This window comes from Populus nigra, chromosome 4, assembly GCF_951802175.1.
Source record: "Populus nigra chromosome 4, ddPopNigr1.1, whole genome shotgun sequence".
Taxonomy (NCBI): Eukaryota; Viridiplantae; Streptophyta; class Magnoliopsida; order Malpighiales; family Salicaceae; genus Populus; species Populus nigra.
This window is the reverse complement of record NC_084855.1, coordinates 8320369-8344374: the sequence shown is the minus strand read 5'-3', so window position 1 is coordinate 8344374 and position 24006 is coordinate 8320369. Positions and strand designations below refer to the sequence as shown.

Below are 24006 nucleotides of genomic sequence, written 5' to 3'. Positions count from 1 at the left end.
AGCAACAGAAGTTTGTTACAAAATACCGAATAAGGTATAGTAGGAGAAGAGAAGATTGCTTAACATGTGGCCATTGTTTGGAATTATTTATGTGATGGACTCTCCTCCTCCTGCCCCTTAATTTAACAGTGGATTAAAGTTATACTCCCCTATTCTGATCCTCATTTATTTGTCTGCCTCCTATTTCCTGGTAACAGACAACTTTTCAAATATACCAGTAGCTATTTTGATTAATGGCTTAAACTATTTTCAAGTGCAAGTGTCAACAATTTTTCTGTTATACTTAAGCTTTGTTACTCCATCTCTGGAGTGCAACGACATAGATTTTTTGTGCACCCTTTAGTTCTTACCCCTAGATTTTCCATTTCTCAAATAGCAACTGCTGGTTAATCTACTTGATATTCATACATTTTGGCCATCTTATCAGTGAAGTAGGTGACGAGGTGGTTTTACATACACTCTGGGAGAAATATGAGAATGCTGTTGACAAGGTATGACTGCTAGTATCATGGTCTTAAATTTTTTTCCAGTTAAACTGTTTGGTATCTTTCCAGCTTCTTATGCTGTATATTGTTTTGCTGAAAGTAACGTGTTATGCAAATTCATCTGTCATTTTTCTTCTGTCCTTGAAGCAAAAAGATTTTTTTAATCCATGCACAACTTGATTAATTTAGAGGAACTCTTTTATATCTATAGATGTGACTTAACATGGAATGAATCAATAATTTTGATATGCGTTTTGCAGAAACCATGTTTATTGTGTCTTTGGAGCTTTTCTATCCCCTAATTCTTCCATTGAAAAATGATGAAGGTTTTATATATTGATAGAGGCTGAGCTGGGACGTGTTGAAAGTAAACACTTGTGATGGTTCATACTAAAATTAATTTATTTATCAAAAGTAAAGCGTATATTCTAGCTTGTGTCTATATTGTATTCTTTATGGATGATCTATCACATAAAATAAGGCGATAATTTTATTGATAGGAGAGGTATAGAAATGCTTGGTCTGTGAATGAAATTTTATTTGCTCTAGCAGGGGAAGTCTGTGTTTTAACAAGTGAACTATTAAAAGGAAGTATGTTTCTTGAGCTGTTCTGTGTAGCAAGCTGCAGTCTATCACTCGTATACTTAATGTTTCAGTTTCAAAATAAAGATGACTTACACAATGTCATGAACAAATGTTTGCACTTTGTTGTATATGTCTTTTTTTGCCATCATTCTGTGAGTTGCCAGGTTTGTTGTAAATCCAAGAGTTAAGGGGGTTTAGGACTAGGTCATTTGGTGGAGAAGAATATGGCCCTTGTACAGAAATGGTTGTGGCCATTCCTTTAGAACCAAATTCTCGTGGTCCATAGTTGTTTGTGATTTTCATGGTGCCCATGCTAATGGCTGGGATGCCTAACTTGGATCATCTGTCTCAGATTTGAGCCCTTGGAAGCTCATTTCACAGGGAGGATTTTTGGTTAGGAGAAACTCCTCTTTCTATTGCTCTCTCACATCTTTGTCACCTCTCTGGTTTGCATAATGCTCCTATTTCTTATTTTTGTTCGATCGAGGGGGATAATGTAGATTGGAATTTTCATTTTTTTTTGGAATCTTAACTATAGAAAATCAGAGGATTTCATTAATTTACTTCCTATTCTTAGTTCTTTTCTCTTGACTAGGAAATCTGATAGAGTTTTGGCTTTGGAAGGGTCTGATGCATATCTTGCAAGTCTTTTCTTTTGCAAATTTCCCAGCACCCTTACCCTTTGTCTTTTTCTTTGCCTCATCGTATCTGGAAAGCCAAGGTACCCTCTAAAGTTGTGGCCTCTATCTAGATAATGGTGCCCAACATAATTAATAATTAATGATTTTTGCAAATAAGAAGGCTTCACAAGGCTTTATCTTCCAGTATCATTTGTCTAATGTGTCAAGAAAATGGCGAGTTTCATAGTCGCTTATCTTTACATTTCCTACTTGTGATGAATATGTGTTGTAGATTGTTTATTTGCGGTGGAGATTCTTGGGTATTAATACTAATGTGTCATGAAATAGCTTCTTCATTCTATGTTGTATCTTGTCATTGAGTAATGCTACAACTTTTAAGGACCAGTACACTTTGAGACAACTGTTGTGGGGCAGGGCTTCTTTGTGGTGTCATGGTTAGGTGCTTGCTTTCTTTTTCAGGGAGGATGACCTCGTCTCCATCAAGCTTCTGTAATTTCCTTTTGCCATCGACAAAATGTTCTCTTGTCTAAAAAAAAATGTTTTCTGATTCACTATTTTAGGCTGAAAAGAAGAAGCTATTTCATGTCTTCCTCAAGCAATTTTTAATGGTATTTGAGAAATGGGAACCCACTAATGCCAGCCAGTTGCCAGAGGCTGCATTGACAACTGTGCCTCCAGTGGAGTATCCATTGCGGGTTGATGATATAATTGTTGGCTGCTCTGCTGGACACCCTGCAGAAATCATTCTTGCATTGACTGAAGAGATCACACAGTTAACCTCTCTTGTTTCTGAATGTAAGATCCTGATTGCTGATGTTTTGTCTGTTTAGCTGTACAAGTTAGAAAATGAAATTCCAATTTGCTTGATGAAGATAATAATTTTTTTTTTTTATATTTGTCAATGATTGTAATGGACTTGATGTTTCTAGCAGTGGTGGTCTAAGATTGCTTCAGAACTAGTTTATGTTTGTCTCGCACTCAAGGGTGCTTCAGATCTTACAAACCAACAAGCTGAAGAAACTGGTCTAATATATAGTCATCGGAATTTGTTCTTTACTAATAGCTCCAATTTTTTTGATGACATGTCACTGTTATAATGACCCAAACCAACTCAATCCAGTTTGAAGAAATCAACTCACGACAAGATCTTGGTGGTCTTTTAGAACCTACAAGTTGCATCAATTGAAAATCATTCACTGTTCTCAGGATCATTTATTGCTTTCAGGAAAAAAAAAGAACGGCCTGTTCAGCACATCTCAGTACACCCTAGGAAGATATGACTATCCACTATCAAGCCTATAATACTATACAGCAGATGACAGCATGTTCTAAGCCTCACATGTAACATGTCATTGTATTAATTTATTAAGAACAACTGTTTAAATAAAACTGCTAACATAAGATTATACCATGATTTTCAAAATACAATTTATTGAGAAGAAATTCATGAAAAACTGTCATAAGATTGTCTTCAAAGACATTTCAATGAAAGTAATGCCAAATGGCAAAAACATTTTCTTTTCCTTTTCTTCTTCTTCTTCTTCTTCTTGAAGAATCTCAGAGCACAACATTACACAATATCTTGCTCTTTTACAGTTGTTTTAATTGCTAGAATTTATGCACAATGTGTAGTACACCAATTTTTTAATCATTATTGTTATTCTCACCTTAGTAAACTAGTTGATTTCCTCCTCTCATGGCATATTGTGGCAAAGCTTGCCTTTTCTCTTACTATTGTCATCATCATACAAGTTATTGGCAACGTGATACTTGTGCATCCTATTTTAAGTGTTTGCTGATATCTTAATTTTTAGGTTTAATAATGAACACCTTTGTGAAGGCAGTGCATGTTGCATGATTCTTACCTCCTTTCTTATTGACCTTTTCCATATTGATTAATTTTTTTCCATGTTAATAATTCTTTTTTCATTGTAAATCCAGTAAACACCAGGGTGGACTCACCAGGGAATTCGACAAGTTTGAGTATCACTTCTGAAGGGCTGCCCTTGTTGAATGCTTTAACAATAATCGTTCGTTCAATGCATAACTGCAGAGTTTTTGGATACTATGGCGGGATTCAAAAGCTAACTGCATTAATGAAAGGTACACATAATGTTTGCTTCTCTTGCTATTTTCTTTTATGTGGCGATGGATTCTTGGTTGTATTGACATCAGTTGTCAAAAACGCATTTTTGACATGGCACGGAAAATGCAAACTAAACTCGGATTGTAAAATCATAAGGAATTTTTTTTATATATATAGTTCAAACTTCAAACACCTTAAAATACATGGTTTAAATAAAAATTCATACATAGTTCAAGTATAGTTCAAGTATCTTAAAATACATTATTCAAATAAAAATTCATACCTAATTCAAGTATAAAATAAAAAAAATTAATTGCAGTCATAACAGAAAAATAGGGAAGAAAACACACGTTTTATTTTGGGCCACTTTTTTTTTTCCCTGGTTTAGATGCTTTGCGGTCAAATTCAGAATTTCAAATATGATCAGCAAGTTCAATATATGCCCTTGAAGATGTCAAGGAAGGAGTTCACTCTTTATGACAATTTGATCGAAGAGATAACCTGGAAACTACATAAAGAAACAACTAAAATGAAAAATAGCAATTGATAAGATCCATTTGTTATTTGTTTATTTATCAACCAGTTAAAAGAAATTAATAGGACGTGGAATATGAAAAGAAAAAAACAATAAACATGAAATTCTTGATTGCATTTTAATCACCTGCAGGTCAACCATAATCAATATAGAGGGAGAGACTACCTTTTTCCATTATAATATCCCAAATAGACAGGACAACAGTACGTAATTATTGACATGTCAGGATATACGAGTACAATTTTCAACATTGAACGGCTATATATTTTTGCAGATCTCGATATCAAAACAAAAGTGGCCTAAAATTTCTTCTTACGTTGAAATCATAAAATCGGTATTAAAATCGTGATTTTATCCGATTTTACCTGATTTCAACCCGATTTTATCTATTTTTGATTTTTTTCAAACGATTCAGCACGTAAAGCATGTTTTTTACGAGTCAAAACGCGATTTTAACAACCTTGATTGACATTTAATCACTGTAAGATACATTCTCACTTGGGTTCTTTCTTGGGTCCGAGGAGGGAGCTGCTGTCTCTAACTTGATGCCTATCATCAAAATTTCTTATCCACAACTTTGAATACTGTCCTTTTGTTTCTAGAGTAGTTACTGCCATAAAAGTCAGAATGTTGTGCCCATTTTTACTTTATTTTTGTTTTTAATTCTTTCTTTTCAGGGGCTGTTGTCCAACTAAAATCAATAACAAGTGAACTATCTGGCGACGAGAGTCTGTCTAGTATTTCTCTAGATAAGACCAGACTTTTGCAACAAATACTTTTATATGTGGTGTCCATAATATGTGGTTATATTGATTTAAATACAAATTTATATGAGAAAGCACAGTTGTTCAGTAGCCATGCAGAGTTTTTCACCCCCAGTTGGGGTGCATCTTCCAATGAATCTTCTAGTGGTGTGAAGGTTCCTACTGAAACGAGGCTATATTGGCATCAGAGGGCAGTTGTGTCAGTGATGGAAGCTGGTGTTCTTAACTGGTTAGTAGGTAAGGTAGGCACTTTTAAGATCTTTATACATATTGACTTGATAAAGCACAGTGAAAAGGATGCTTCTAAATTGGTTTAGTAATTATTGTCCCTCTACTGAAAAGAGGAAAAAAGCATAGATGTGTCATAAGGTTGCTCCTGTATGTATCTCTGAGGGCAATGATTTTATATATTCAAATACAATGAACACACCCACCCACTCACCCACCCTTGGTATTTCAATCCTCTCTTGTGTTGGGAAGGCTTTAGCTTCTAGTCATTTGCTGTGTTGGTCTTTCATGTGACTTCTTTTTATGAATGAATATTTCACACCTTTAGTTTTTCATGTGGCTTCTTTTCGTGAATGAATATTTCACTCCTTTAATTCTGAAATATTTAAACTCACATAATATGCTGCAGGGAAATTTCCACAACATTGAAATTTTTCTGGCCATATGCATGTAGAGAGAGTGTCATGGTTGATTATTTATAAGCTCTGGATTATGAATACATTTGGTCATTTTTTAGTTGGGCATTCTTGTGGGGCAGGGTATTGGATCTTTGAGCTTTGTGGTTGGGAAGGGAAAGGATTACAAGATTCTTTGGCAGTCCATGGATGGAGAATAGCTTGATAAATTTTGAGAACCAATTCCTGTCCAAGTAGTTATCATGGAATATAATAGTTCTCTTTAACCTTTTCATGTTTGTTCTACACCCGTGCTTCTAGCACATCATTGGCAGGATTAGGAAGCTCTTTTATAGATTTCCCCCATGGAGGATATCTTGTTGTATAGTTTTTTTTTTTTAGATTATCACCTATTCTTGCTTAATTAAATACTTTTCTTCTTATGAAAAAAAGAGCGAAAATCCTGATACTATCTTCTGGCATCCCCACTGAAGTCATCACTTAGTGTATGTGACTTGAGCTTAGAAGTTGCACCAATCAATCCTGATAGAAAATTCTTGTGTCATTTTTCTATGGTCCACAATTAAATTAGTACTCGCTGAAAATTTATTCTTATTTGCATTCAACATTCCATGTAGCCACTGCCCATGACTAGTTTGTGATTGAGGCTCAGTGTTGTTGTATTCAACATTCCACTCACTGAATTTGTTTGTGCTTCAGAGTTGCTGCGAGTCATCAGAAGGTTGAGCATGAAAGAACAAAGGACAGATTTGTCACTTCAATATTTGACTTTGTGGACTCTTCATCTAGCATTATCCAATAATCCACGTGGTCAAAATCATTTTAAAAGCATTGGAGGGCTTGAAGTTCTGCTGGATGGACAAGGACTTCCATCAATTAATGTGCTATTGTGGAGGAACGCCTCTCATGTTGGTGATGAAAGGTAATAATTTTCATGTTAGGATATCAAAATCTGATGGCAAACTTTGTTGAGAACTCTGATGATTGGCAAGCAACGTTTTTTTATCTAATGATTGCATTTGATTGTTATCGGAATCTCTTCGATGATGTCAGTTTTAAGATAAAATGAAATAGACACTCATGAGGAAATATGGTTCCAAGGTAAAATAGAAACTTTTCAACTTTTTTTTGGATAACTGGAATGTCCAAATGTAAAATACACTGTCCTTATCTTCCTAAAATCTAGTTAATGCTTTAATATCCTCATCCAGTTGATAATATTGGAAGCATGAGCAATGATGTATTGAATTGTCTTCCTTCCTTTTTTTAATACTAGAAAAAATAGAGAAAATGAAACGCAATGGAGAAGATAAGGCATCCTCAAGATTAGTACCAAGTTTTACTGAAAAAGGGTTTTCTGTATTTCCCATTTTTTTGGCAAATCATTTAAATTTGCTCTCCACTTCCCCTACACAATGCTGAAGCAGAACACCATGAAGAAGTTGAAGGCCATAAACTGATAAACTTAATCTTGCCTGAGTTAACTATTCTAGTGTGGTTAGGCTTGCTGAAATTTGCATCTGCCTGGAGAGAATGTTGGAGTGGAGATTATTGGAATTTCTATTGATCCTGTTATTGCTAGAGTGGATAAGATTTTTAGTTATTGCCTTGAGTCTCTGATTTTTCTGATCTCTAACTTCACTGCTCTTCTGCTCTTGCTGTGCTTGTGTGATCTGGTCTGCTGCATGAAAGTTCTGACATTAGTTAATTTCTCTTTTAAAGCATTTAATTTGCTGCTTGTGCTGGCATTATTTCACTTAGAAAATTATGGTTTCGAGACTGTTAGAAGTTTAGCAGTGTTGCTTTTGTTGTAATTTAGCAATGACAAGATATCAGATGCTGATTTAGTTCTTTTCTTTTCCATTTTGAAATATAATGTTATGTTTGTTTTGGTTTCTTTCATATGCTTTTGTTTCAAGTTGAACCTTTGTCTTAACTTTGTTGTGCTCTACATCTTGTCTTCTTAAAATATAAGGTTTGCATTCTATTGCAGAGGCGAGAATCCCTTGCTGAAAGTATTCCAGTTACATGTACTGTCTTTGACAGTTCTAAGAGAGGCTGTGTATCCTTCAAATCATGCATTTGCATAGATTTAATGTTCTACATTGCTCCATTTGATATCTTGCCTCGAAGTGAATCCAGATTATGTGTGTATAGTGCTTTCCAATTTTGTTTATGAAATGAAAAAGATAACTAGGCTTTAAGTTGATACTTCAATCATTAGGAAGTTTAGAATTCTGAATTGCATGGAGCGAAAGGTATCCTTTGATGAAGAAAAAAAAATCATGAAATCTTCTCTTTTTAAGGAAAATTGGACATTATATATCGTATCAGGGGCTAGGTTGGTAGGAGTTCTCTTAGTATCTGGCTCAGACTCCCCATTTATGTTTCTTGGTCCAAAAGGTGAAAAAGAAAGTTTTTTTTTTATTCCTCAATATTCTGCTGTTAATTATGTACCAACAATTATCAATGCCCTTAACAAATATTCAGCTTTGGTAATATGAACAACCTGCAGTTCCTATGTGAAAATGGAAGAATTCATAAATTTGCAAATAGCTTTTGTTCGCTTTCCTTCTTGCTTCAAGAGTGTGAGCGGAATACAAAGGATTTGTCTGTACAGGATGATTGCCAAATTCCTGTTTCTGACTTGGAAAATGAGAATCATGTAAAGATGGAACGATCTTTTCCCCTTCCAGCTGATGCTGCTTATTTTAAACTTTGGAATGAATATGTTGTCAAATTGAGTGGGGTGCTGTGTTCTTTCATTGTTGCTCCTGAAAATATTAAACCTCACCATGTCCAAACAAACACTGGTCGCATTGGAATGCCAATTTCTGCAGCATATGGTGAACTTTCAATTAAGTGGGTCATGGGGGTTCTTCTTACAGTCTTTCCATGCATCAAGGCTTGTTCAAATCAAAAGGAGTTGCCTAACCATTTAAGGTGATGACGCAGTGTGTTTTCTGTATTCTTTCCCTGTATTCTTGTTAGGAAATTCAGGGCACCAAATTTTGCTTACAGTGCATGTTTTTTTCCATGATTCCCTTGTTTTTCCTTTATTTGCTTGTTTATTTTGCAGGGTCTTTGCTAATGTCCTACAACACTCTGTACTTGATGCCTTTACGAAGGTTCTTGTTTCATCACCTGTATCACTTGAAATATTCAGGAAAGAGGGGATATGGGACCTTATCTTCTCTGAGAATTTTTTCCACTTCGGACCAGATTCAGAAGAAATGGCTGGAGAGTGTGGCAGTTACAATCAAGGGTTCCCAGGACAGCTTGACAGAAACTTGTCCTCTAGTAGCATTTCCAATCAAACAAAGATTAGTAGTTTTGAGATCCTTCAGATGGAAGTAATCTCCTTTGTGGAATTTGCTGCAACTTGCAATGGAACTGTGGATAACTTGGTAGGTTTTTGTTTCATTCACTTGATGATTCTCTTTTTGACTTAATGGTGAATAGTTCTTTAAGATTGATGTTTTGTTTCTTACATATTATCTGATAAGAAAGGAGATTGAATTTAGTCTGACTTGAATAAGCTGGTAAAACCTTATAAATTGTGTTTGCATGATGACATTTGTTTTTGAAGATATTGGGGAAATATCGAATCATTTGCAATCCCATGTCTTCTTTTAGATATGATCTATGCTTTTCTTAGTTTTTGGGATAAGCTGAGCAGCATCATCTTTAGTGGTTAAGCTTTGTGATCCATGTTGGAGGGGAAAAATAACATAACATGGCCATGTTCCTATCTTATTTTTTATGATGTCATTGTTTGGAGTGAAATAGCATTATCTCGAAAGGGTGAGGAAATCTTTTGACTTATCTGTGATTATAAATGTCACAAAATTGTTCTCATCTATTTCTTTTGGAGTTCATTGATGTTATCGATTTTAGCTTTTGTTGTTGTGACTTTTCTTTCATATAAGAGTCACATTGAAAGGATGCCCTCCATTTTTGGTCGTTCTCGGTATAAAGAAACTTGCTTACGAACTAAAAATATGAATGTTTGTTGAAGGGGAGAGATGCTATTTTGAGGCACTTTGTTATCTGGGTTTTGCAAAGGCCATAAATATCTCATTATTAGTTGATAAACTTGGTAGTGTTGCATTTGTCATGCTAGAATTTGTTTTTCTTTTTTGCAGCTTGAGGTTTCTGTTTTACTGGATGCCTTAGAACAATGTGCATGTCATCCTGACATCGCTGTTGTTCTTGCAAAGAGTCTACTGCATATATTGCAGCTTTTGCCAGAGAAAACGATTGCCTCCTTCAAGTCTCTAAGTGCAGTTTCTCGGGTCCTCAAAGTTGCATGTATTCAAGCCGAAGAGTGTAGAAGGTCTGGAAATATGAGCCCTTCTCTTGAGAGTAAAACACTACCACTTCATGGTGGTCAGAAACCTAATTCAGAAAAGATGGGCCAAAGTTGGTTTACATGCATGGATACATGCATGGAGCTCTTCACAAAATTTTTCTCAATTGCTGATGATGCAGGGAGTTTGGTTTTGTGTGACTGGACTTGCATTGATTGTTTGTTTGATTTATTTTGGGAAGAAGGCATGAGAAATCATGTGTTTGAGAGCATCCTTGACCTCATGAAGGTACTTCACTGTACTCAATGTTTGCTTGACAGTTGTTGTTGTTGTTGTTGTCACTGTCAAGGCAACTGAACTTAACCTTTTTCCATGTCATCAGTTAGTTCCATCATCTCTAGAAGATCAGAAGGCAAAGTTGCATTTATGTTCAAAGTATTTAGAGACTTTCACTCAAATAAAGGAAAGGGAGAAAAGTTTTGCAGAGCTGTCTATCAATCTATTGGTTGGAATGAGAGAGATGCTCATGACCGATCCTGCGGTATGTTGTCCTCAAAAGTCATATTGATTTCAGAGACCTTATTATGGCTGCTATTATTATTTTCCTATGAGTGGGGTTGTGGGGGTTATATATGATGAGAACCTTGCTCTTGGGTAGTTTTGATTTCTTAATAGTTATTTGTTCTTTCAGTACTACCAAGCCTTGTTTCGTGATGGCGAATGCTTTTTACATGTTGTCTCATTACTAAATGGTAATCTTGATGAGGTGTATGGAGAGAAGTTGGTTCTAAATGTCCTTCAAACTCTGACCTGCCTCCTAGAAAATAATGATGACTCAAAGGTAATCCCTTTTTCCTGCTTTTGTTTTGTGTGTTTTGTTTTCCTCTAATCTTCCTTCATGGTGCTCTTGTATATTCTCACCTTTGGATTCTATGAATAATTAACTTCAATTGAAAGGCTGATGTTTCTAATGGAGAATTATTTACAAAGTAACGATTTGACATATATGTTTCAACATATATGTTTCTTGTCCATTTGGTAATTACAAATATTAATGCTATTGGTACTTGCAATAATTGAGAATATGTGCATGCATGTGTGTCTGTGTATGGATGTCCTTCATAGTTAGGAATTAGTGGATGAATGGGCTTGGTGGTGAATTACATGCCTGTTTGTGGCTGGGAACTCCATCGTCAAGAGATGGTAGATGTGGGAGTCCAGTAATATGGTATGGGCATTGAAGAGCTACTGCAAAGGAGTAAGATGAACATATTAAGGGGAAAGAGAACTAACCTGGCTGTTGGTTTTTGACTATAGTTTAAAACGTTTTGCAGCTTGGTATGATCTCTCAGTATATATAGAGTAAAATTCTCTTGTCCATTAGTTATCAGATAAAACGAGGCTTAACATGAGTCTTTTCATTCTATTATTCGTGTATATGAAGTCCTATTGATAATCAAGTGATCACCTTACATGTCAAAACAAGCTTGGAAATTGGATCTCTCTTTCTCTCTCTGTTTTTTTTTTTTTTTGGGGTGGGGGGTGGTGGGGGGAGGGGGTGGGTGTGGGTGTGGTTGGGTTGGTGTTGACAATTTTGGTGTGGTTGCTTAATTCGTCTTCTTTTGCTCAGTTTGATTCAATGTAACTAAGTCAATTTCCAACATTATATACAAGCTTTTCTGTGAGCACTCTGTTTGTGCGATTCCTGTTGTCCTTCCTTTTGCATCTTCTGATTTTTTTGGGAACACGGGTTGTACCACGTTCCCAAACAGACTCTTAATTATTGCAATGCATGGAAAATTCTTTATTCATGTGGCTATGTAATAATGCCAATTATACTGAATCCATTAATTTTTGTAGGCTTCGTTTAGAGCCTTAGTTGGCAAGGGTTATCAGACAATGCAAAGTTTGCTATTGGATTTTTGTCAATGGCGTCCAAGTGAAGCACTTTTAAATGCACTTCTTGATATGCTTGTCGATGGAAAGTTTGATATAAAATCAAGCCCTCTCATAAAGGTGATATCCTTGCCTGAAAATTGGAACAATTCATTGCCAGTCACTGTTAGTTGATCATACATTTGTTAATTCTTATTTTACCTTTTCTATATACTTAAATGTTTTTATAATCTTAAGTTAGTGAAATAGACTTGCTTCTCATATATAGTTTTTTCCACTCTTGTTCTGCTTCAGAATGAGGATGTGATCATTCTTTATCTCGGTGTTCTACAGAAGGTTGGTAATTGTTTCCCACTGTAAATTTTCCATTTGTTTGTTTCCTTTTCCTCAGATTTGGAGTGGCCACTGCCTCATCTCTGAAGTTATCCCTTTTTTCCCTCTGTTTTTTGACAACAATATTCTGTATCATTACTTTCTATTTTATGACTGGGCAGAGCAGTGACTCTTTGCGGCACTATGGTCTCAACATGTTCCAGCAACTGCTCAGGGATTCCATTTCCAACCGAGCCTCATGTGTCAGAGCAGGAATGCTTAATTTTCTTCTTGATTGGTTTTCTCAAGAAGATAATGACAGCACCATTTTGAAAATTGCGCAATTGATTCAGGTCGTTGGTGGGCATAGCATATCTGGGAAGGATATCCGTAAAATCTTTGCTCTTCTCCGAAGTGAAAAAGTCGGGATGCGGCAGCAGTACTGCTCACTATTATTGACCACTGTTTTGTCAATGCTCAATGAGAAGGGCCCAACTGCTTTTTTTGATTTCAACGGGAATGATTCTGTAAGTCCCTATGGTTTCTTAGAAGTTATCTAAAGAAATAAACCTGTATCTTTATATCCAATTACATTGACATGCAGTGTTTTCCTTCCCTTCTTTATGGAGCTATACATGTATTTTGTAAGTGTATCTCCAGTTGGCTTTGATATTGATAGGAAGTTTTTCTATGCATTCATTATGTATATTTGGAAAATGATTTTGTTTTCCACATATCTTTTCTGTAAGTGCATCTCCAGCTGGCATTGATATTGACAGGAAACTTTTCTGTGTTCATAACGTTTATTTGGAAAATGATTTTGTTCTCATCATTTCATTGTCTTCTCTATCTTGTTACTTCTGTACAAATTTGTAATCAGATTTGGGGTTGGGGGGGGGGGCACTGTTATTGTGCAATCTTTGTCCAGTTAAATGAACTCGATTTCACTAGTTTTAAGGATCTTTCTGTTTTGAGGCTATTGTTTATGGGATAGATTTTTTTTGTCACTGCTTTGAGAGATGGAAGGTTCTTAGTTTTCAGCTGGATTGGAGAGCTATTGTGTTGATTTTTTAACTTTGAATTGGATGATGCTTTAAACTCCTCTTTATACTTGTGATTTGTTTTATCATGATAAAATACACTTCTTTTACTCTTAAACATGAGTTTTTCAGGATACTTGCACTCTCATTCTCAGAGAAATTAACAATAATATAAAAAAACTGATTATTTGCATTTTCTCTTAACTTACTGCAGGGGATTATAGTTAAAACACCTGTGCAGTGGCCTCTCAGCAAGGGTTTTTCTTTTTCGTGCTGGCTTAGAGTGGAAAGCTTCCCTAGAAATGGAACAATGGGTCTTTTCAGTTTTCTTTCTGAAAATGGAAAAGGGTGCTTGGCAGCTGTTGGAAATGAAAGGCTTATTTATGAGGTAAGTTATTGGCTGGGAAAAATCTTCTGGTGGTGGTGGAAATTCATATACGAAAAGCTCTGATCAATAATTTGGACTAAGAAGATTCTTGTTAGCATCTCATTTAATATTATCTCTTTATGTCTTTGGCAGTCAATTAATCTGAAGCGGCAGCGTATTCAATTTCACATTAATTTAGCCAGTAAGAAATGGCATTTTCTTTGCATAACTCATAGCATTGGGCGGGCATTTTCTGGGGGTAGCCTGTTGAGATGTTATGTGAATGGTGATCTCGTGGCATCTGAACGATGCAGGTTCTATCCCACTTCCTGTCTTTTATTTCATTCACATTTCAATTTGTGTAGAGGGATTTTCCTCCCTGATTTGCATCTTTTCATGATTCAGATATGCAAAAGTTAATGAATTATTGACAAGCAGTAGTATTGGCATGAAAATTAATTTGCCTCATAATGAAGAAGAAATTTTTCCGGACTCCATTCGAGATTTCTTCTCTTTTCATGGTCAGATTGGTCCTGTCTACTTGTTTAGTGATGCCATTTCCTCTGAGCAAGTCCAGGGCATCTATTCCTTGGGACCAAGCTATATGTACTCGTTCCTTGATAATGAAGCCACACCTTTTTATGATAGCTCATTGCCCAGTGGAATTCTTGATTCTAAAGATGGCCTGTCATCAAAAATTATCTTTGGACTCAATGCCCAGGTTTGCTGTCTTCTCATGAAAATTTTGGTTTTAAAAGCTTGCTTTGGATATTTGGGCAAATTCAAAGCAGTTAGTTTCTTTTTCAGGCAAGTGATGGCAAGAAGCTGTTTAATGTTTCACTGGTAACAGATCATGCATTAGATAAGAAGGCATTTGAAGCAACTGTTATGGCTGGTACACAGTTATGTTCACGACGCATGCTGCAACAGATAATTTACTGTGTCGGTGGCGTGTCTGTGTTTTTTCCTCTCATTTCCCAATCTGATAGGTATGACAATGAAGAAAGTGGATCCTTTGAACATGCATTGCTTACACCAATCACAAAAGAACGCCTAACAGCTGAGGTTATTGAGCTTATAGCTTCTGTCCTAGATGATAATTTAGCAAATCAGCAGCAAATGCATCTTCTTTCTGGATTTTCAATACTGGGATTTTTATTGCAATCAGTTCCACCAGAGCTACTCAATTTGGAGACCCTTTCAGCTTTGAAACATCTGTTTAACCTTGCTGCAAATTGTGGTGTGTATCATAAACTATCCACTAATTTTAATTCATGTGGAAAAGTACTCTGTTCATGTATTGATTATCCTCGATCATTTTAGTTGCATTTTGTGCATATTCTTTTTTTGTTTGAAAGTATTTATCTTCTTTGCTTTTTCTTCAGGGTTAGCTGAGCTGCTTGTTAAAGATGCCATATCTTGCATCTTTCTTAATCCTTTCATCTGGGTCTACACAGTATACAAGGTGCAGCGAGAGCTTTACATGTTTCTCATCCAGCAATTTGACAATGATCCAAGATTACTCAAGAGTCTCTGTCAACTACCTCGTGTTATTGATATAATTCGTCAATTTTATTGGGACAACTCAAAATCTCGGTTTGCTATTGGAAGCAAGCCTCTTCGGCATCCCATTACCAAAGTTATTATTGGAGAGAGACCTAATAGAGAAGAAACTCACAAAATTCGTCTTCTTTTATTGAGTCTCGGTGAGATGAGCCTCAGGTATCGTTTCCACTACTGCAGTTACTTTGAAACAAACTTATTTTCGTTTATTGGTTTCTCATCTGGTGTTTTATTTTACAAGTTCTTATATAAAATTTTGGGATATGCAGGCAATGCATTGGCACTGCAGACATAAAGGCAATAATAGCCTTCTTTGAAACAAGCCAGGATACGGCATGCATTGAGGATGTTCTGCATATGGTCATCCGTGCTCTCTCTCAAAAACAACTGCTTGTTGCTTTCCTTGAACAAGTTAATCTCATTGGTGGTTGCCACATTTTTGTTAATCTTCTTCAGAGGTATGTTATTCTATGAGGCTGTTGCGTGATCATATGATGATTTCCTTAGATGTAGCATCTAGAATGCCAAATTTCATAGACTTTGAGCTTTTGAAGGCATTGAAATGAAATTTGTTACCAGTTGCATGCTTTTTGCAAATTTGAATTGAAAAGGGGCTACAAAATTGTTTGAGTTCATGGTTGGTAGGTGAGTTATATTAAGCTGGTGTTTCATTTATATGTAGATATGCTAGACTTTAAACTAGGTATTATGAACTCCAGAATCTTCATCAAGTTAGTAAAAGCTGTTTAACAACTGCTAAAACAGGCCTGCTTTTAGTTAAACATTTTACATTTTAAGTGCCTCTGCTATATGTATATACTTCTTCTTCTCAGAAGAAAGAAAGAAAAAGTATCATTGGAAAGAAAGAGACTATAGACAATTTGGAGAGTAAGTCATCCTTCAAAAAGAAAAAGAAAGTAAAGAAAAGGTTTGAATGTAAATGTGATTTCCAAACTTGTTGAATGTCAGGAAAGAAAGGCAAGAACACTCCCCTAAAAGCCTGAATATGTGCATTGCAAATATACATTTATCCTACGTTTGGAGTTGATATATGGTTACACAATGCTGCTGTTCCTAAATGGCTTCAGTAGTGAATGTTAAAGAATCAGTTAACTTAAAAGCTTAAGCTCCTAGGTGTGAAAGCTCTTTGGACTTGAAACTTGCACGGCCCACCATTACCCTGTGCTTAATTCTATTAATTTGGCTCATGACCAGTTGGTTATCAAGACTCTGATACCATGTCAAAGAATTAGTTCAACCTAAGCTCCTAGATGAAGCCTCAAGAATGATTTTATATTACTCTCTAGCATTGAAATATTCAACCTTTTCTTTCAGAACTCATAGCACTTTAGAATAATATCTGTCGTTGATTTGCATATAGTTTATCTCTAGATGTGCTTCTATTTCTTTCATAGAATTCAGGATTTGAATCAATGGTTCTCATATTCTTAGAATTCAACTTCCTGTTTGTTTCCAATAGGGAATATGAGCCTATCAGACTTCTCAGCTTGCAGTTTCTGGGAAGACTTTTGGTTGGTTTACAATCTGAGAGGAAGCCACCAAGACTCTTCAATCTTTCTGTTGGGAGATCTAGATCTGTTTCAGAAAGCCAGAAGAAAGTCAGTTCAAAAATGCAGCCAGTCTTCTCAGCTATATCTGATAGGTTGTTCAGATTTCCACTAACAGATAATTTGTGTGCAGCCTTGTTTGATGTTCTTCTTGGTGGTGCTAGTCCCAAACAGGTGACTACCAATTTTTTGTGAATAGTTCAACTTTTCCTTTCATCCTGTCAATATAATAATTAAGCTCACCAGTCATTTGCTCAATAGCATACCATTTTGGTTTAAAGTATACCATGGGATTTATCTCTAAACTGCTTTAATGAAAACTGATATTATGCAGGTTTTGCAGAAATATAACCAGGTTGACAAGCAGAGAAGCAAAGGAAATAATTCTCATTTTCTTGTTCCTCAAATCTTGGTTATCATATTCGGATTCTTGTCTAGCTGTGAGGATGTATCCACTAGAATGAAAATAATAAGGGATCTGCTTGATCTGCTTGATTCAAATTCTTCAAACATTGAAGCTTTGATGGTATGATTACTCCAAATAGTTAGTCTACACTTTTTCTTAACCACGAATAATTAGTCTACTCTTTCTAAACTATTTTCTAATCATTTGAATGCTGCAAATAGGAATATGGATGGAATGCATGGTTAACAGCCACTTTAAAACTTAACGTGATCAAAGACTATATAGTTGAGTCTCAAGACCAAACTCATAGTGAGAGACTCGAGCAGAATTTGGTGAGGAGTTTATTTTGTGTTGTTCTTTGCCACTATATGCTTTCAGTGAAAGGTGGCTGGCAACAGTTGGAAGAGACAGTGAATTTTCTACTCCTGCATTGTGACCAAGTATGTTGAAATCCTGTCTGCATTATGAATATCTGTCACCGTTTTGTCTATGTTTACCTAAAATTTATCACCAGTTTCACCAGTTTAAGAATTGTTTTGCTTGAACATTTTATACCACAGGACAGCATCTCACGTAGAAAGTTGCTTCATGATATCTTTGAGGACCTGATTCAAAGGCTGGTAGACTTTTCTTTTGAGGAAAATATCTTTGCTGCACAACCTTGTCGGGACAATACATTATATCTTCTACAACTGATGGATGAGATGCTCGTTGCTGAAATTGATCATAAGATTTTGGTATGTGGCTCTTCGATTATCTTGCTGATGCCTTGGCATGACTATACTTTCCTGTGCAGTTATTGAAGTTAAGTTCATTGGGATGACCCCAAAGGACTTAGCAGGAAGATTTGAGTCCATTGTGATGCTTAATTAGTTGCTTGAACCCTGTTGGGTCAATTGCATTTAAAAGGAGTATTTCCTTCAAATTTTAATGATGGTAAATTACACAGTTGTTTTTCACATTGTTATTATATGGACTTGCATGAATTTGTTAACCATGCTCTGTTATAAAATCTAATATTATGCAAAGTCAAAGTTATTATCATTTCAATGTTTTATTAGTGCTGTGCAAATTTCAATGTTTTATTAGTGCTGTGCAAATTTGTCTGTTTTGTAAAAAACCAACGACAATATTCTACATTTTTGTTGTGTTTTTTTCAGAATTATTGGTGTTGTTTTCTCTTTACGCAGAAGATCTTAGAACTTTCATGTCATGGGCTTGCAAAAGCATTATCTCCTTGTTTTACAGTACTGAAACTGCTTTGAATACTGTTTCTATATTTTTCTGCTACAGAAGAGCAAAATAAATGCTCTCTCTTTCTTGTAGTTTCCAGAAAACAGCTCTGAAGTGTCGATTGATTCTTCAGAACTAGAAAGTCAGAAGAATTTTAGTTCTGCACTCTCTCAGGTTGTGCAAGGAGAATTTAATAATCAGACATCTAGGTATTGTCACTATGTTTTTCAGTTGTTACTCTTTCTTAAGACACTGTCTGTTGTCAGATTTATTATTATTTTTAATTGTGAATTAACTTCTCTAAAATGAAACCTGTTTTGGTTCTTTAATGCATGCATGGGTAATGATGAAACTTGCTTGATAAAGAATGTAGTCAGACAGACTTCCATTGCATCATTAATCTCTCTGGTAATTTCAGTTGACTCAATTTTAGCCTGACCCTAATATCTGTGCTGTTTACGGGTGTCCCCCCCGCCCCCCGACTTTATCCATTAACTATACCATTTCAAAAATACTATATATTGAAATGAGCATCATAATCACCTGAATACTCAGTTCTGTCCATGCACGAAGTTTCATTAATATACAACTTGCTTTTGTGTGTTAATCTATATGTAGAAAGAATATGTGAAACCAGTTACTTAGAAGGGGGTCTACACAAGAAAATATTTTAGAATATACAAAGCTGTGCTTGAAAATTGGTATTGTTTCTTATTAGACAACTTTTTCTGAGGTTCAGATTAACTTACTTTCAGTTCTGAGTGTTCTACAAGCATAAAATTTCCTTCCTCCTTTAAGAAGTTTTTGTAATAGATGTAGTTATTTTGATGCAAAGGAAGCAAACTATCCTGGAGATTATATGTGCTCTTTATTTCTTATGATCATTTGGCTATTCAACTTGGATATTTCCATGCGTCAATCTCTGATATTGGACAAAACTCAAATTGGATTATGGATGCTATACAATGAGGGTGATCTAAAGCTTTTAAGATCTAGATTTTCTTAGGTTACAGTCAATTCTGGGCTAAGAATAGTTTTATTCAGAACAAAAAAAGTATGGCTGGCTGAAAATAGGCAACAGCCAAAACTAAGATTATTTGACCAATGGTTAGAAGCTTAATTGGTGGGCTAAAGAGTATGTATGAACACATAGGCATATATTGGTGTATGATGCACTTGAAGGAATATGTGTTAGCTCAAGAGACAAGCAGTGAAAAATGGGTTCTTCACAGCCTTTTAACAGTGACTAGGGGGGGTTCTTATGAAAAATGGAGCTTTGGTGAGGGATTCTTGAACTTTAATCAAATTAAGATTTAGTGGAGTCTCACCGTCCAAGGGTGCGATAACATCCGAAGAGGTTATGTTCCCTAAAACTTTAAATCAATTCTACAAGTGTAAAAAAAGTTTCCTAATTCAGAAAAATGAAAAGACTTCCAATATCAAGATGTGACCTGAAGGAAAGCAAATTACTATTAAACTTGCCAAGACTCATCAACCTATGTCATCTTAAATAGAATAATTCAAATTTATGGTAGTTTTAAAGTACCTCTGACAATAAAATTACAAAATTACCACTGATTGTTGGATTTCCAATTTTTAGACATCAAACCTTAAAACCTAAACAGTAAATCAAGCCCCCAAAACTTACTCATTTCTTGTGTAACCCATGGAGGTAGCTTTCAATATAATTTTTATGATTTTCAAGTTCTTCAAATAGCCACATGTTTTCGTGTAGTCATATACTATGCTTAACAGTTTTTATGAAATTGTCGCATGTTTTAGAAATCCGTGGGGTGGCAAGCATTCAACCACACATGAAGGTGAAGTAATCAATGATAAGTGGTGGGATTTGTATGAAAATTTGTGGATTATTATCAGCGAGATCAATGGCAAAGGGCCAAGCAAGATGATGCTTAAATCATCAGCAGCAGGACCATCATTGGGTCAAAGAGCACGTGGCTTAGTAGAATCATTGAATATTCCTGCAGCAGAAATGGCTGCGGTTGTTGTGTCAGGGGGGATTGGCAATGCATTAGCTGGAAAACCAAATAAAACTGCTGACAAAGCTATGCTTTTAAGAGGGGAGAGGTGCCCAAGAATTGTTTTCCGACTTGCTATTCTGTATCTTTGCAGATCTTCCCTAGAAAGAGCATCTCGGTGTGCGCAACAGGTTATTGCACTTTTACCTTCTATTCTGGCTGCTGATGATGAGCAAAGTAAGAGCAGGTTGCAGCTTTTCATATGGTATTATTTCTTAACTCCTAACTACATTTTTTTGTCTTTAGATTTTCTGTCTTATGGCTGCACTGGTTTACATAAATCATGAAGGCTGACCTGTGATCTCTTTGCTACAGTGTTAACCTAGGGTTGTGACTTTGTCATTGTGGCCAGGTCTTTGCTTGCTGTAAGGTCTGAATATGGGGTGTTAGATGACGGTGCTCGTCTTCATGTTATATCTCACCTAATTCGAGAAACAATCAACTGTGGTAAATCGATGCTGGCTTCTAGCATTGTGGGTAGAGATGACTCTTCTGATACAGGGAGTAACTCAAAAGACACCAGCTCTATTCACAGTATAATTCAAAAGGATCGAGTGCTTGCAGCGGTATGTTTCATTAGTGTCTTTTTTCTTGTCATACATCTTTATGCATAGACTTCTACTTGGTTTTTTCTTGATGTTTATTCCTCTGTTTGCTTTCATTGCATGAAGTAGTTAAAGATCAATAAGCTGATAGCCTGGTGGTGCTTCTTCTCCTTAAAAAGGTGGAGGTAGTTGTCATGACTTTTACTTGTGGGATATGGAATCATTTATTAAATATTAGTGTCAGGGGGAGAGTAGGGAGATTCATGATTGTAATGCCAATTGGTACAGCATAACACACTGACTGATAGTATGATGACAGTAAAGAGGATGGCCAAAAGAGAACCCTGCAGCTTTTTTTCAATCAGAAGCTTCAAGTTTAAGTAAAAGAAGTATATGATAAGCTGATTCTATGATCTGGATTCAATATATTAATATAAAGTCGAATATAGTTCTTGCAACTAGAGGTATTAAGAGACTCCTGCTTGTCTTCCTCGAATCTACTCCTGTAGACTACATTCTGGCTAGTGATTTATATTTAGAAAAACTTTAGTTGAAGTTGTTGTCAGGTTCTTACACATGTAAGGCCATACCTCATATAGCTGGTACGAAGATGTGATGAAATCTTTTTTCTTATTGCATTTAGTACATAGTTCACTACAGGTAAATATGCATGTCAAGAAGTCTATTGAAGAAAACTAAGATGCGAACTAAAAAACTAATATAAAAACAAAATGAAATATTTTGTGCATGCAACAATAGGAAAAGGTCATCTATGAGAAATTATTTAAACTTCAACACATCCATACTCTTAGCTATAGATTATGCTCCACAATGAAGAAGCTTGTTTTAAGAAAAAGAGCACACGAACAAGTTATACAAAAATTTCATCCTGCTTCATGTGGAGCCCTTCATTTGTTTTTAAAGGATGGCCTCTTTTCAATGGATCATGGTAAGTTAGATGGTGAAGTCTGTTTATGTCTATTTCTCTCTTTTGATCAATTGTTATATTTTACTCTACAGGTTTCTGACGAGGCAAAATACATAAAATCATCAATATCTGACCGCACCAGGCAGTTGGAGGAGCTCCATGCTAGGATGGATGAGAATTCCACTGTGGAAACTACTAACAAGAAAGCATTTGAAGATGAGATACAAAATAGTTTGAACTCAATTGTTGCTTTGGATGACAGTAGAAGATCTGCACAGCAGCTTGTGCACGAGGAAGAGGAGCAAAATGTTGCAGTATGTTAGTTTTTGTATAATATATACCATCTTTTCTAACTGTTGTCTTATTGCCTCTGGAACGTTTCTGAATGTTTTGATTATGCTCATAAAACAATTGGTGTTGCCTTGATAGGAGAAGTGGATGCACATGTTCCGCACATTGATTGATGAGAGAGGTCCGTGGTCAGCTAATCTTTTTCCAAATGGTGTTATAAAGCACTGGAAACTTGACAAGACAGAGGATGCATGGAGACGCAGACCCAAGTTAAGACAGAACTATCACTTTGATGAGAAGCTATGTCTTCCTCCTTCCTCCTCTAGCAATGAGGATACTCTTCCTGTAAATGAAACCAAAAATAGTTTTGTGGGCCATATTCCTGAGCAAATGAAGCAGTTTCTATTGAAAGGAGTGCGCAGGATAACTGATGAGGTGATTTCAGAAGCTGGTGAAAATGATGCTGAAACCAGTGGGCAAACAACACCTATCCCTGATGATCCTTCAGAGAGTCAACGCTTGGATCTTGTTGGAGACAGTAGCAGTCAGAATGAAATTGTACAAGACAAAAGAGATTCTTCTTCCACTTCACAAGAAACAGAAACTAGTGAGGTATGTCTGAGTCAAGTTTGAGAATACATAGAGCTAGAATTGCTGCATTACTTATGCTGGTTTCCTGCTTCAGGTTCTCATGTCTGTTCAATGTGTACTTGTAACACCAAAAAGAAAACTGGCTGGAAATTTGGCAGTCAAGAAAAATTTCTTGCACTTTTTTGGTGAGTTTTTGGTTGAAGGTACTGGAGGATCATCTGTATTCAAAAACTTCCAAGCTTCTATCAAGTCAGATGCAAACAAGCTTGAACAGAAACATAAGTCTCTTAACTGGCCTATACATGTCAATTTTAGCCCTGAAAAGGTGATTTCTGTTGATAATACAGTCTCAGGAAATGAAAATGTGCAGCAAAGGCAGTTAAAACATGTGAGGCGACATAAAAGATGGAGTGTTGACAAGGTCGGTAAACTCTAGTAATTTTTTGTTTCTCTTCTTCACTTGTACAAAACCTGATTTGTTGATATTCCTTTTCTTGTTATAGATAAAGGCTGTCCATTGGAGTCGTTATCTGCTTAGATACAGTGCAATAGAGATTTTCTTCAGTGACTCTGTTGCTCCTGTCTTCTTGAATTTCGCATCACAGAAGGATGCAAAAGAAGTTGGAACATTAATAGTTGCTACTCGAAATGAATTCTTGTTTCCAAAAGGAAGTAGTAAGGACAAGAGTGGGACTATTTCATTTGTTGATAGGCATGTAGCCTTGCGGATGGCAGAAATTGCCAGGGAGAGTTGGAGGAGAAGGGATATAACGAACTTTGAATACCTGATGATCCTCAACACACTTGCAGGAAGATCTTACAATGACTTAACACAGTATCCTGTCTTCCCTTGGGTTTTGGCAGATTATTCCTCTGAGGATCTTGATTTTAACAAGGCTTTGACCTTTCGGGATCTTACTAAACCTGTTGGAGCTCTTGATGTAAAACGTTTTGAGGTTTGTTTTCTCGTCATCTGTGTATTAGAATGATGAACACAGTTTTTCTAACTAAGCTTTTTAAAAGTATTTTAATATTTGCTTCTCCTAATCAGGTGTTTGAAGACAGGTATCGCAGCTTCTCTGATCCTGATATACCCAGGTAATTCTCATCCATATTGTTAACACCTGTGATTGTTTTCTACATGTATTTGCTAGTTCCTGTTTTCCCTGATGGGTGA

The 24006-nt window shown here is 35.9% G+C and overlaps 1 protein-coding gene across 10 annotated transcripts in view; it reads left to right on the top strand.

Annotated features, from left to right (window-relative positions):
• The window catches only part of LOC133690692 (BEACH domain-containing protein B), a 32791-nt gene that overhangs the window by 1791 nt on the left and 6994 nt on the right, over positions 1-24006 (top strand). For 6 of the 10 annotated variants that reach the window (XM_062110940.1, XM_062110942.1, XM_062110943.1 and 3 more), the window contains exons 3-34: positions 428-491; positions 2272-2506; positions 3653-3814; positions 5010-5333; positions 6440-6662; positions 7716-7802; positions 8231-8683; positions 8820-9147; positions 9886-10338; positions 10433-10591; positions 10742-10891; positions 11911-12066; positions 12241-12282; positions 12441-12785; positions 13513-13686; positions 13819-13979; positions 14071-14386; positions 14473-14905; positions 15051-15387; positions 15498-15686; positions 16709-16970; positions 17131-17322; positions 17424-17642; positions 17763-17939; positions 18529-18644; positions 20218-20679; positions 20827-21040; positions 22040-22261; positions 22377-22850; positions 22924-23250; positions 23333-23785; positions 23881-23927. In XM_062110940.1, coding sequence (XP_061966924.1) covers positions 428-491; positions 2272-2506; positions 3653-3814; positions 5010-5333; positions 6440-6662; positions 7716-7802; positions 8231-8683; positions 8820-9147; positions 9886-10338; positions 10433-10591; positions 10742-10891; positions 11911-12066; positions 12241-12282; positions 12441-12785; positions 13513-13686; positions 13819-13979; positions 14071-14386; positions 14473-14905; positions 15051-15387; positions 15498-15686; positions 16709-16970; positions 17131-17322; positions 17424-17642; positions 17763-17939; positions 18529-18644; positions 20218-20679; positions 20827-21040; positions 22040-22261; positions 22377-22850; positions 22924-23250; positions 23333-23785; positions 23881-23927 — 7956 coding nt within the window. Of the gene's footprint in view, positions 1-427; positions 492-2271; positions 2507-3652; positions 3815-5009; positions 5339-6439; positions 6663-7715; positions 7803-8230; positions 8684-8819; positions 9148-9885; positions 10339-10432; positions 10592-10741; positions 10892-11910; positions 12067-12240; positions 12283-12440; positions 12786-13512; positions 13687-13818; positions 13980-14070; positions 14387-14472; positions 14906-15050; positions 15388-15497; positions 15687-16708; positions 16971-17130; positions 17323-17423; positions 17643-17762; positions 17940-18528; positions 18645-20217; positions 20680-20826; positions 21041-22039; positions 22262-22376; positions 22851-22923; positions 23251-23332; positions 23786-23880; positions 23928-24006 lie in introns of those variants that run through there. The other 4 variants (XM_062110944.1, XM_062110946.1, XM_062110945.1 and 1 more) reach the window with 4 other exon arrangements.